General features: G+C 42.9%; 1 protein-coding gene and 1 long non-coding RNA gene across 10 annotated transcripts in view; one reads left to right on the top strand and one right to left on the bottom strand.

Annotated features, from left to right (window-relative positions):
* The window catches only part of ttll5 (tubulin tyrosine ligase-like family, member 5), a 508,510-nt gene that overhangs the window by 302,050 nt on the left and 192,331 nt on the right, over positions 1 to 14,129 (bottom strand). For all 9 annotated transcript variants that reach the window (XM_063045983.1, XM_063045976.1, XM_063045953.1 and 6 more), the window contains exon 13: positions 1,293 to 1,374. In XM_063045983.1, the coding sequence (XP_062902053.1) occupies positions 1,293 to 1,374 (82 nt within the window). The remainder of the gene's footprint in view (positions 1 to 1,292; positions 1,375 to 14,129) is intronic.
* Positions 1,811 to 14,129, top strand: part of LOC134345429 (uncharacterized) — a 54,800-nt gene continuing 42,481 nt past the window's right edge. The window contains exon 1 of the long non-coding RNA XR_010017697.1: positions 1,811 to 2,066. This is a non-coding gene — a long non-coding RNA (uncharacterized LOC134345429). The remainder of the gene's footprint in view (positions 2,067 to 14,129) is intronic.

Genomic DNA, 14,129 nt, shown 5'->3' with positions numbered 1-14,129 from the left:
TTATTATTATTATTATTATTTCTTCTTTCTCTTTCGCTTTGTATTTGTCTTTTGCACATTGGGTTTTTATCTGTCCTGTTGGTTTTAGTGTTTCATTGATTCTACTGTGTTTCTAGTATCTATTGTGAATGCTGCAAGAAAATGAATCTCAAGGTTGTATATGGTGATATATAGGTACTTTGATAATAAATTACTTTGAAGTTTAAACTTTGGAGGACACAGCCTTCTCTGTGTTGTAACAACTAACATAAACAACATCATCAGTTAATTCCATGAATTCCTCAGTCTCATTCTTATCCATTGGCTAATTCCTTCAAATCCTCAAAGTATCAGAAACAACTTGCAACTTCAACAAACCCTTTCATGCCAAAAAACTATTGCCACAATCCTCATCAATCTCACTTTCCATAATCTAGGCAAGGCTCATGGTCTGTAATTACATGGCTCTGATGATACAGACAGGATGCAGAGAATTAGCAGGTGAAGTTCAATCCAGAAAAATGGAAAGTTTTAAACTTTGGAAGATTGAATCTGAAGGTGGAGCATGTTAATAGCATGGTTCTTAGAAGTGTAGAGGACAGAGAGTTCTTGGGTCCACTTATATTGATCCCTCAAAGTTGATAGGGTGGTTAAGAAGCTGTATGCTGTGCTGGCCTTTAGTTGGAGGATTGAGTTCAAAAGCTGTGTAGTAATGTTGCAACTCTATAAAACTCTGGTTAGGCTACATTTTTAGTATTGTGTTCAGTGCTGGTACCTCATTATAGGAAGAATGTGGAAGCTTTAGAGAGGGTGCAGAAGAGATTTACTGCTTGAATTAGAGAGCATGTCCTACAAGTAAACGTTCAGCAAGCTAGCGCTTTTCTCTTTGTAGCAAAGAAAGATGAGAAATGACTTGTTCAAGGTGTATAAGATTATGAGAGGTATAGATAGAATGGACAGCCAGCACCTTTTTCTCCCAGGGCTGCAGAAAGTAATACCAGGTGGGTGTCTGGAATGCATTGTCAGTGATGGTGGCTGAGGCAGATTCATTAGGGCCATTTCAAATACTCTTAGATATGCACGTGGATGAAAGAAAAATGGAGGGTCTGAGCTATGTGGTGGGGGGGGGGTTAGGAGAGGGTTAGATTGTAGTTTCACATAAGGTTGGCATAACTTTGTGGGCCAAAATCCCTGTACTGTGTTGTACTGTTCGAGCAAGACCCCAGAAAAGGGTCACTGTCTTAACTCCTGAATCACCAGTGTTTCCCAGCAGAAACATTAATGAACAAAGGCAGAACTCATTGCTTACTTACCAGGCCAGTGAAGGAGAAAGATTGACTTCCAGCAGCCAGGGTTTGAGGTTGGAGTCAATTAAGACATCAAAACCATACAGCTCTGTGAAAACACAAAGCACAATTATGTAAGGATACTGAGCAATGCCAGGGATTCAGAATCACATGACACTGGAGCTCGAACTGGACACTACCACTGCCCGATGTGTAACAGGAGTTCACTCCTATTCGAGACTGCTCCCACAAAACCACCATCCATCATTCACCTTAACAAAATCCAGTATCACCTACATAGTATAAGATTTCTAATCCAGCTTGACCAGTAAAATGTGAACACACAGCCTTTATTACTTTTTTTTTTGAAAACCGTATTACAAACTAACTTCCCTAAATTAATTGTGCCAACATTCAGAATAGGACTCAGTGGGCTGGATTATGAAGTGCATATTCAGGAATAGGAACAAGACCTTGAGCTTGTTCCAAGATTAAAGTAAATTTTGACTGCTTTATCACTCATCTCAATTTTCCTTTGGTTAATAACAAGACTCTACACAGAATAAATTTATCAGTAGTTGCATGACAGGCACTGCCCACTGAAACTAATGGAACCAAGTATCAGAAGGGGAATTCAATGGACAGCCAATACAATTGTTCCTACTCTGTGTCAGCAACTGTACAGCAACTTTCATCCCAAAGGCTCAGTTTTAATATTTTAATCAAGCCCCAACATCCTCAGCATTTTGGGGAAAGAGGGATTTTTTGGAACAGCTTCAAATTCTGACTGAACTCTGTGTGGTAAGAGTCCTTCCAGATTTCTCTTTTTATCTGCATATTTTTAATATTGAGATTGTGACTGCTTGTTCTGTTTTCACACACCAACAGAAAGAGTTTCTCTGTAAATCACTTAAGCATTTTAATCACTCTAATCAGATTATGACTTAATCTTCAAAATTTGAAAGAATTTATATCAGTGATTCAAACGAAAAGATGCATTTTGGGAAATTAAGACAAGGCACAGGACATACATAATGGCAAGATACTGGGAAGTGTTGTTAAACAGAGCCTGCTTACCTTCATTAGCTGAGGTACTGAATACAACAGTTGAGATGTCATTCTACAGCTGTACAAATCATTGGCTCCACTGCACTTGGAATATTGTACACAATTCTGGTTATCACACTATAGTAAGGATGTGATTAAGGTAGAGTGGGTACAGGCACAATTCACAAGAATACTGTCTAGAATGGAGGGCTTGATTTATCAGGAAAGAATGGATAGACTAGGTACTTTTCCTGAAGGATGGTTGCAGCTGGGAGCTGAACGTCCAAAGTTACACATTGTATCAGAGGGATAGGACGGTAGGCAGAAGGGGTGGCGTGGCTCTGCTGGTAAAGAATGGCATCAAATCAGTAGAAAGATGTGACACAGGATTGGAAGATGTTGAATAATTGTGGGTTGAATAGGACCCTGACGGCAGTTATATACAGGCCTCCCAAAAGATTTCAACAGGAAATAGAAAAGGCGTGTCAAAAGCGCAATGTTATGATAATCATGGAAGATTTCAACATGCAGGTTGATTGGGAAAATCAGGTTGGCAATGAATCTCAAGAGAGAGAGTTTGTTGAATGCTTATGAGGTGGCTTATTAGAGCAGTTTGTCATTGAGCCTACTAGAGGATCAGCTACACTGAAATGGGTGTTAAGTAATGACCAGAGGTGATTAGGGAGGTAAGAGAACATTTAGGAGGCAGTGACCACAATATAAGACCATGAGACATAGGAGCAGAATTAGGCCATCTGGCCCATTGAGTCTGCTTCGCCATTCAATCATGGCTCATCCTTTTTTCCTATCTCCTCCACAACCCCAGTTCCCGGCCTTCTCCCCATAACTTTCCAATCAAGAACCTATCAATCTCTGCCTTAAGTGCACCCAATGACCTGGCCTCCACTGCTTCATGTGGCATCAAATTCCACAAATTCACCACCCTTTGGCTAAAGAAATTTCTTCTCATCTCTGTTTTGAAAGGGCGTCCCTCTATCCTGAGGCTATGTCCTCCTGTCCTAGACTCTCCCACCATGGAAGACATCCTTTCCACATCTACTGTGTCTAAGCCTTTCAACATTCAAAAGGTTTCAATGAGAACACCCCCCCCCCCGCCATCCTTCTAAATTCCAGTGAGTTCAGACTCACAGCCATCCGACGTTCCTCTATGATAACCCTGGCATTCCTGGAATCATCCTTGTGAGCCACCTCTGGACCCTCCCCAACGCCAGCACATCTTTTCTAAGATGATGGGCCCAAAACTGTTTACAATACTCAAGGTGAGGCCTCACCAGTGTCTTATAAAGCCTCAGCGTCACATCCTTGCTCTTATATTCAAGACCTCTTGAAATGAATGCTAACATGGCATTTGCCTTCCTCACCACCGACCCAACCTTCAAATTAACCTTCAGGGTGTTCTGCACAAGGACTCCCAAGTCCCCCTGCATCTCAGATACCTATATTTTCGCACATTTATTTCCACTACCAAAGTGCATAACCATGCATTTTCCACCATTGTATTTCATTTGCCACTTTCTTGCCCATTCTCCTAATCTGTCTAAGTCCTTCTGCATCCTACCTGTTTCCTATACACTACCTGCCCCTCCATCAATCTTCGTATCATCTGCAAATCTGGAAACAAAGCCATCTGTTCCATCATCTAAATCATTTATATACAGCATAAAAAGAAGTGGTCCCAACACCATCCCCTGCGGAACACGACTAGTCACTGGCAGCCGACCAGAAAAGGATTCATTTATTCCCACTCGCTGCCTCCTACCAATCAGCTGTTGCTCTAACCACGTTAGTAATTTTCCTGTAATACCCTGGGGTCTTAACTTGATAAGCAGCCTCTTGTTTGGCACCTTATCAAAGGCCTTCTGGAAGTCCAAATATACAACATCCACTACATGCCCTTTATCTATCCTACTTGTAATCTCCTCAAAGAATTTCACCAGGTTCATCTGGCAGGATTTTCCCTGAAGGAAACCATGCTGACTTTGTACTATCTTGTCCTGTGTCATCAAGTACTCCATCACCTCACCCTTAACAATTGACTCTAACATCTTCCCAACCACTGAGGTCCGGCTAACTGGTCTATAATTTAATTTCTGCTGCCTTCCTTCTTTCTTAAAGTGGAGTAACATTTTCAATTTTCAGTCATCTGGCACCATGCCAGAGTCTAATGATTTTTGAAAGATTGAGTTGAACTTGAAATTTGATAGGGAGAAAGAAAAGTCTGACGTAGCAGTATCTCAATAGAGTAAAGGAAATTACTGTGGTATCAGAGAGGAGTTGGTCGAAGTAAATTGGAAGGAGATGCTGGCACGGATTACTGCAGAGTAGCAGTGGCATGTGCTTCTGGGAAAAATGAGGAAGTAACAAGATAGGTGTATTCCAAAAATGAAGAAATACTCAAAGGGCAAAATAGTCCAACCCTGGCTGACAAGGGTTGTCAAAGCTAATGTAAAAATAAAAGAGTGGGTATAAAACAAAACAAAAATTAGTGGAAAGATGGAGGATTGGGAAACTTTTAAAAATCTAGAGAGAGCAACTAAAAGAATCATTAGAAGGGAAGAAATGAAACATGAAAGCAAGCTAGCAAACAATATCAAAGTGGGTAGAAAAATCTTTTTCAAGTATGTAAAAAAATGAAAGAGAGATGAGAGTGGATATAGGACCGCTAGAAAATGAGGCTGGGAGAAATAATAACAGGGGACAAGTAGATGGCAGATGAACTAAGTGAGTATTTTGCATCAGGCTTCACTGTGGAAGACATTAGCAGTGTGCCAGATGCTGAAGAGTGTGAGGGGAGAGAAGTGCATGCAATTACAATAACAAGGGAGAAGGTGCTCAAAAAGCTGTAAGACCTAGGGGTACATAAATTACCCGGACCAGAAGTGCACCCTAGGGTTCTGAAGGAGGTAGTGGTAGAAACTGTGGAGAACTAGAAATGATCTTTCAAAAATCATTGGCATGGTGCCAGCGGACTGGAAAGTTGCAAATGTCACTCCACTCTTTAAGAAAGGAAGGAGGCAGCAGAAAGGAAATTATAGACCAATTAGCCTGACTTCAGTGGTTGGGAAGATGTTGGAGTCAACTGTTAGGGATGAGGCTATGGAGTACTTGGTGACACAGGACAAGAAAGGACAAAGTCAGCATGATTTTCTTAAGGGAAACTCTTGCCTTACAAACCTGTTGGAATTCTCTGAGGAGATTACAAGTAGGATAGATAAAGGGCATGTAGTGGATGTTGTATATTTGGACTTTCAGAAGGCCTTTGATAAAGTGCTTTGATAAGGCTGCTTATCAAGTTAAGAGCCCATGGTATTATAGGAAAGTTACTGGCATAGTTAGAGCATTTGCTGATTAGTAGGAGAGGGTGAGCAGGAAAAAAAGGATCCTTTTCTGGTTGGCTGCCAGTGACTACACAGGAGTTGGTGTTGGGACCGCTGCTTTTTATGCTGTATATCAATGATTTAGATGATGGAACAGATGGCTTTGTTGTCAAGTTTGCAGATGATACAAAGATTGGTGGAGGGACAGGGGGCAGATAATGTTGAGGAAACAGGTAGGCTGAAAAAGGACTTAGATCAGGTGACAGAGTGAGAAAGCAGCAAATGAAATACGATGTTGGAAAATACATGGTCACACATTTTGGTAGTAGAAATAAATGTGCAGTCTTTTTTAAATGGGGAGAAAATACAACATTCTGTGAAGCAAAGGGACTTGTGAGTCCTTGTGCAGAACAATCTAAAGGTTAATTTGCAGGTTGTGAGGAAGGCAAATGCAATGTCAGCATTTATTTCAAGAGGTCTAGAATACAAGAACAGGGATGTGATGCTGAGGCTTTAAACGGCACTGGTGAGACATCTCCTTGAGTACTGTGAACAGTTTTGGCTCCTCATCTTAGAAAAGGTGTGCTGAAGAGGGGAAAAAAGGATCAGCCATATTGAACGGCAGTGCACACTCGATGGGCCAAATGCCCTATTCCCATTCCTACATTTTACAGACTTATGGTCTTTTTTCCCAAATTGGCTGACAGTTGACGTGAAAGGCAGATAACCAATTTTGTTTTCCCAAGGTATATTTGCCTAAATCAGAGGGCATAGGTTTATGGTGAGAGGGAGAAAGTTCAAAAGGGATATAAGGGGCAACTTCTTCACACTAAGTGTTGGTCCCTAGAATGAGCTGCCAGAGGCAGGCAGGCACAGTAACAACAATAAAGTAGTAGATGGGCATGAGGGTTGGCATTGATATGGTGGGCCAAAACACTTGTTTCTATGCTTCATGACTTTATATATTCAAATCAACTCAGTATGGAAAAGAGATAAGAGAGTTTGGAAATGAATGTAGAGTAGTTAATCAAGTAGTCAGCAAGGCTGCTGTCTTGTTTTGTTTTGTTGTTTGTGTTGTTCTGCTGAATATGATGGGCATGCTATGTTGGTGCTGGAATATGTGTCAACAGTTGCAGGCTGCCCCACATATCCTTAGGTTGCATTGCTTGTTAAATTAAATGATGTATTTCAATGTACACTCAGTGGCTACCTCTTATACCTAATAAAGTGACCATACCGAGTATGTTCATGGTCTTCTGCTGCTGCAGCCCAATCACCTCACCACACGGCTTAAGACCATCTGGACTACACAAACACTTATGTCAGGATGCTGTTCATTGACTACAGTTCAGCATTTAATACCATCATTCCCACAATCCTGATTGAGAAATCGCAGAACCTGGGCCTCTGTACCTCCCTCTGCAATTGGATCCTTGACTCCCTAAGCGGAAGACCACAATCTGTGCAGATTGGTGATAACATCTCCTCCTCGCTGATGATCAACACTGGCGCACCTCAGGAGTGTGTGCTTAGCCCATTGCTCTACTCTCTATACACACATGACCATGTGGCTAGGCATAGCTGAAGTGCCATCTATAAATTTGCTGATGACATTACCATTGTTGGTAGAATCTCAGGTGGTGACGAGAGGGTATACAGGAGTGAGATATGCCAACTAGTGGAGTGGTGCCACAGCAACAACCTGGCACTCAACGTCAGTAAGACGAAAGAGCTGATTGTGGACTTCAGGAAAGGTAAGATGAAGGAACACATACCAATCCTCATAGAGGGATCAGAAATGGAGAGAGTGAGCAGCTTCAAGTTCCTGGGTGTCAAGATCTCTGAGGATCTAACCTGGTCTCAACATAACTATGTAGTTATAAAGAGGGCAAGACAGCAGCTTTACTTTATTAGAATAGAGTTTGAAGAGATTTGGCATGTCAACAAATACACTTAAAAACTTCAATAGTTGTCCCGTGGAGAGCATTCTGACAGGCTGCATCACTGTCTGGTATGGAGGGGCTACTTCACAGGACCGAAAGAAGCTGCTGAAGGTTGTAAATCTAGTCAGCTCCATCTTGGGTAATACAAAGTACCCAGGACATCTTCAGGGAGCAGTGTCTCAGAAAAGCAGCGTCCATTATTAAGGACCTCCAGCACCCAGGGCATGCCCTTTTCTCACTGTTACCATCAGGTAGGAGGTACAGAAGCCTGAAGGCACACACTCAGCGATTCAGGAACAGCTTCTTTCCCTCTGCCAATCGTTTCCTAAATGGACATTGAATCTTTGGACACTACCTCACTTTTTAAAAAATATACAGTATTTCTGTTTCTGCACGTCTTTTTTTAATCTATTCAATGTACGTAATTGACTTATTTATTTATTATTATTATTATTTTTTTCTCTGCTAAATAATATATTGCATTGAATTGTTGCTGCTAAGTTAACAAATTTCATGTCACATGCTGGTGATAATAAACCTGATTCTGATGATCATTGGACTGTACTTTACATTGGTCTCCATCAGTTTTTCAGTGTTTTCTTTCCTGTGGCCAATTGGTCAGTGGGCAATACTTTTGTTTTTGTGAGAGGGACAGGTTGGGGATTTGGGGTCTTTTCTTCTTGGTGTTTTTCTGGGTGAGCAATCTGTTAGCTTTTATGTGGGGAAGGATGGGGATTTGATGCTATTGTCGCTGTTCTTTTCTGCGAGTGGGGGCGTTGGGGATTTGATGCTATTGTTGCTGTTCTTTTCTGCAAGTGGGGGGCATTGGGGATTTGATGCTATTGTTACTGTTCTTTTCTGCAAGTGGGGGGCGTTGGGGATTTGATGCTATTGTTGCTGTTCTTTTCTGCGAGTGGGGGGCATTGGGGATTTGATGCTATTGTTACTGTTCTTTTCTGCAAGTGGGGGGCGTTGGGGATTTGATGCTATTGTTGCTGTTCTTTTCTGCGAGTGGGGGGCATTGGGGATTTGATGCTATTGTTGCTGTTCTTTTCTGCGAGTGGGGGGTGTTGGGGATTTGATGCTATTGTTGCTGTTTTTTTTCTTTGAGGGAGTGGAAGGGCATTTTGGGGTTTGTGAGTTTTGCCTCTATTTCTTTTTTGTGCTGGGGGGGAGGGAGTTGATGTCTTTTCTTTCAACAGCTCCAAGCTATCTGGAGAAGGTGAATACCAAAATTGTATTGTGCATGCATACTTTGACAATAAAATGAACCTTTGAAACATTGTTCGACATGTTGTGCATTTAGAAATGCTCTTCTGCACATCACTGTTGTTACACATGGTTTTCTCAATTACAGTCGCCTTCCTGTCAGCTTGAACCAGTCTGGCCATTCTCCTCCGACAGCGATTTCACCCACAGTACTGCCGTTCACTGGATGTTTTTTTTAAACACTATTCTCTGTAATCTAGAGATTGCTGTACATGAAAATACTAAGAGATCAGCAGTTTCTGAGATACTGAAACCACCCTGACTGGACCTAACATTTAAGACCATAAGACATAGGCGCAGAATTAGGCCATTTGGCCCATCAACTCTGCTTTGCCATGATCCTTTTCTCCCCTCCTCAGCAGCACTCTTCAGCCTTCTCCCACTAAACTTTGTTGCCATGTCCAATCAAAAACCTATCAAGCTCTGCCTTAAATGCACCCAACGACCTGGCCTCCACAGCTGCCTGTGATAATAAATTCCATGAATTTACCACCCTCTGGCTAAAGAAACTTCTCTGCATCTGTTTTAAATGGACTCCCCTCTATCCTGAGGCTCTGCTCTTTTGTCCTAGACGCCACCACCAAGGGGAAACATCCTATCCACATCTACTCTGTCTAGGCCTTTCAACCTTTGAAAGGTTTAAATGAGATCCCCTATCCTTCTAAATTCCAGCAGGTACAGACCCAGAACCATCAAACGTTCCTTGTATGATAACCCTTTCAATCCAGGAATCATCCTTATGAACCTCCTCTGAACCCTCTCCAATGCCAGACATCTTTTCTTAGATGAGGACCCCAAAACTGTTCACAGTACTAAAGGTGAGGCTTCACCAGTGCCTTATAAAGCCTCAGCATCACATTTTTGCTCTTGTATTCTCTTGAAATGAATGCCAACACTGCATTTGCTTTCCTCACCACTGACACTACCTGTAAGTTAACCTTTAGGGTGTTTTGCACAAGGAATCCCAAGTCCCTTTGCATCTCACGTTTTTCGATTTTCTCCCCATTTAGAAAATAGACTGCACATTTATTTCTACAACCAAAGTGCATGACTGTGCATTTTCCAACATTGTATTTCATTTCCCACTTTCTTCCTCTGTCTCCTGATCCAAGTCCTTCCGCAACCTACCTGTTTCCTACCTGCTCCACCACCAATCTTTGTATCATCTACAAACTTGGCAACAAAGCCACCCGTTCCATCATCTAAATCATTGATATACAGCATAAAAAGAAGCAGTCCCAACACTGACCCCTGCAGAACACCATTAGTCAATGGCAGCCAACCAGAAAAGGATCCTTTTATACCCACTTACTCGCCTGCTATCAATCAGCAAGTGCTCTAACCATGTCACTAAGTATCCTGTAATACTATGGGGTCTTAACTTGATAAACAGCCTCATGTTTGGCACTTTATTAAAGGCCTTCTGAAAGTCCAAATATACAATATCCACTGCATCCCCTTTATCTGTCCTACATATAACTTCCTGAAAGAATTCCAACAGGTTTGTAAGGCAAGATTTTCCCTTAAGGAAACCATGCTGACTTTGTCTTATCTTGCCCTGTGTCACCAAGTACTCCATCACCTCATCCTTAACAACTGACTTTTACATCTTCCCAACCACTGAGGTCAGGCTAACTAGCCTATAATTTCCTTTCTGCTGCCTTCCTCCTTTCTTAAAGAGTAGAGTAACATTTGCAATTTTCCAGTCCTCTGGCACCATGCCAGGGTCCAATGATTTTTGAAAGATCATTACTAATGCCTCCACAATATCTACTGCTACCTCTTTCAGAACCCTAGGGTGCAGTTCATCTGGTCTGGGTGACTTAGGTACCCTTAGGTCTTTCAGTTTTTTGAGATTCTTCTCCCTGGTTATAGTAACTGCACTCACTTGTCTTCACTTACATCCTTCAACACCTGGCACACTGCGAGTGTCTTCCACAGTGAAGCCTGATACAAAATACTCATTTAGTTCATCTGCCATCTACTTGTCCCCTGTTATTATTTCTCAGGGTCATTTTCTAGTGGTCCTTTATCAACTCTCTTTTCTCTTTTATTTTTTGCATACTTGAAAAAGCTTTTACTATCCACTTTGATAGTTTGCTAGCTTGATTACATATTTCATCTTTTCCCTCCTAATGATTCTTTCAGTTGCTCTCTGTAGGTTTTTAAAAGCTTCCCAATCCTCTGTCTTCCCACTAACTTTTGCTTTGAAGTATGTCCTCTCTTTTGCTTTTGCATTAGTTTGACTCCCCTTGTCAGCCATCGTTATACTATTCTGCCATTTAAGTATTTCTTTATTTTTTTGATACACTTACCCTGCACTTCCCTCATTTTCCCTAGAAACTCACGCCACTGCTGCTCTGCTGACATCCCTGTCAGCTTCTCCTTCCAATTTTCTTTGGCTAACTACTTTCTCATACCACTGTAGTTTCCTTTACTCCACTGAAATACTGCTATGTCAGACTTTACTTTCTCTCTATCAAATTTCAAGTTGAGCTCAATCATATTGTGTTCACTCTCTCCTCAGGGTTCTTTTACCTTAAGCTCCTTAATCACTTCCAGTTCATTACATAACACCCAATTCAGTATAGCTGATCCCCAAGTAGGCTCAATGACAAACTGCTCCAAGAGCCATCTCGTAGGCATTCAATAAACTCACCGTCAACCTGATTTTCCCAATCAACCTGCATGTTGAAATCTCCCATGACTATCACAACATTGCCCTTTTGACACACCTTTTTCATTTCCTGTTGTAATCTGTGGTCCACATCCCAGCTACTGTTGGGAGGCCTGTATATATAACTGCCATCAGGGTCCTTTTTACCTTGCAGTTTCTTAGCTCAACCCACAAGGATTCAACATCTTCTGATCCTATGTCACCTTTTCCTACCGATTTGATGCCATTCTTTACCAGCAGAGCCACGCCACCCCCTCTGCCAACCTTCCTATCCCTCCGATACAATGTGTAACCTTGGACATTCAGCTCCCAACTACAACTTCCTTCAGTCACAATTCAGTGATGATTACCACATCATACCTGACAATCTGTAATAGTGCAACAAGGTCATCCACGTTATTTTTTATACTCTGTTCATTGAGATAACACTTTGAGTGCCACATTTGCTACCCTTTTCGATTCTGCATTGCTAATGCACTGATACTCACCTGGCTAGCTGCAATTGTGTCCTATCATCTGCCTGCCCCTCCTGACACTCTAACTGCATGCTAGCTTTGCTTTTTCACTATCTGTCCTATCCTGAGTCGCTTCACTCTGTTTCCTATCCCCCTACCAAATTAGTTTAAATCCTCCCCAAAAGCTCTAACAAACCAGCTCGTGAGAACATTGGTTCCTCTTGGGTTCAGGTGCAACCCATCACTTTTGAACAGGAAAAAAACAGGAATTCTGCAGATGCTGGAAATTCAAGCAACATACATCAAAGTTGCTGGTGAACGCAGCAGGCCAAGCAGCATCTATAGGAAGAGGTGCAGTCGACGTTTCAGGCCGAGACCCTTCGTCAGGACTAACTGAAGGAAGAGTGAGTAAGGGATTTGAAAGCTGGAGGGGGAGGGGGAGATGCAAAATGATAGGAGAAGACAGGAGGGGGAGGGATAGAGCCAAGAGCTGGACAGGTGATAGGCAAAAGGGGATACAAGAGGATCATGGGACAGGAGGTCCGGGAAGAAAGACAAGGGGGGGGAGTGACCCAGAGGATGGGCAAGAGGTATATTCAGAGGGACAGAGGGAGAAAAAGGAGAGTGAGAGAAAGAATGTATGCATAAAAATGAGTAACAGATGGGGTACGAGGGGGAGGTGGGGCATTAGCGGAAGTTAGAGAAGTCAATGTTCATGCCATCAGGTTGGAGGCTACCCAGACGGAATATAAGGTGTTGTTCCTCCAACCTGAGTGTGGCTTCATCTTTACAGTAGAGGAGGCCGTGGATAGACATGTCAGAATGGGAATGGGATGTGGAATTAAAATGTGTGGCTACTGGGAGATCCTGCTTTCTCTGGCAGACAGAGCGTAGATGTTCAGCAAAGCGGTCTCCCAGTCTGCGTCGGGTCTCACCAATATATAAAAGGCCACATCGGGAGCACCAGACGCAGTATATCACCCCAGTCGACTCACAGGTGAAGTGATGCCTCACCTGGAAGGACTGTTTGGGGCCCTGAATGGTGGTAAGGGAGGAAGTGTAAGGGCATGTGTAGCACTTGTTCCGCTTACACAGATAAGTGCCAGGAGGGAGATCAGTGGGGAGGGATGGGGGGGACGAATAGACAAGGGAGTTGTGTAGGGAGCGATCCCTGCGGAATGCAGAGAGAGCGGGGGAGGGAAAGATGTGCTTAGTGGTGGGATCCCGTTGGAGGTGGCGGAAGTTACGGAGAATAATATGTTGGACCCGGAGGCTGGTGAGGTGGTAGGTGAGGACCAGGGGAACCCTATTCCTAGTGGGGTGGTGGGAGGATGGAGTGAGAGCAGATGTACGTGAAATGGGGGAGATGCGTTTAAGAGCAGAGTTGATAGTGGAGGAAGGGAAGCCCCTTTCTTTAAAAAATGAAGACATCTCCCTCGTCCTAGAATGAAAAGCCTCATCCTGAGAGCAGATGCGGCGGAGACGGAGGAATTGCGAGAAGGGGATGGCGTTTTTGCAAGAGACAGGGTGAGAAGAGGAATAGTCCAGATAGTTGTGAGAGTCAGTAGGCTTATAGTAGACATCAGTGGATAAGCTGTCTCCAGAGACAGAGACAGAAAGATCTAGAAAGGGGAGGGAGGTGTCGGAAATGGACCAGGTAAACTTGAGGGCAGGGTGAAAGTTGGAGGCAAAGTTAATAAAGTCAACGAGTTCTGCATGTGTGCAGGAAGCAGCGCCAATGCAGTCGTCGATGTAGCGAAGGAAAAGTGGGGGACAGATACCAGAATAGGCACGGAACATAGATTGTTCCACAAACCCAACAAAAAGGCAGGCATAGCTAGGACCCATACGGGTGCCCATAGCTACACCTTTAGTTTGGAGGAAATGGGAGGAGCAAAAGGAGAAATTATTAAGAGTAAGGACTAATTCCGCTAGACGGAGCAGAGTGGTGGTAGAGGAGAACTGATTAGGTCTGGAATCCAAAAAGAAGCGTAGAGCTTTGAGACCTTCCTGTTGGGGGATGGAAGTATATAAGGACTGGACATCCATGGTGAAAATAAAGCGGTGGGGGCCAGGGAACTTAAAATCATCGAAAAGTTTAAGAGCGTGAGAAGTGTCACGAACATAGGTCGGAA

This window comes from Mobula hypostoma, chromosome 1, assembly GCF_963921235.1.
Source record: "Mobula hypostoma chromosome 1, sMobHyp1.1, whole genome shotgun sequence".
Classification (NCBI taxonomy): domain Eukaryota; kingdom Metazoa; phylum Chordata; class Chondrichthyes; order Myliobatiformes; family Myliobatidae; genus Mobula; species Mobula hypostoma.
Note: the sequence above shows the minus strand (reverse complement) of the source record. Positions and strands in the feature narration are given on the sequence as shown.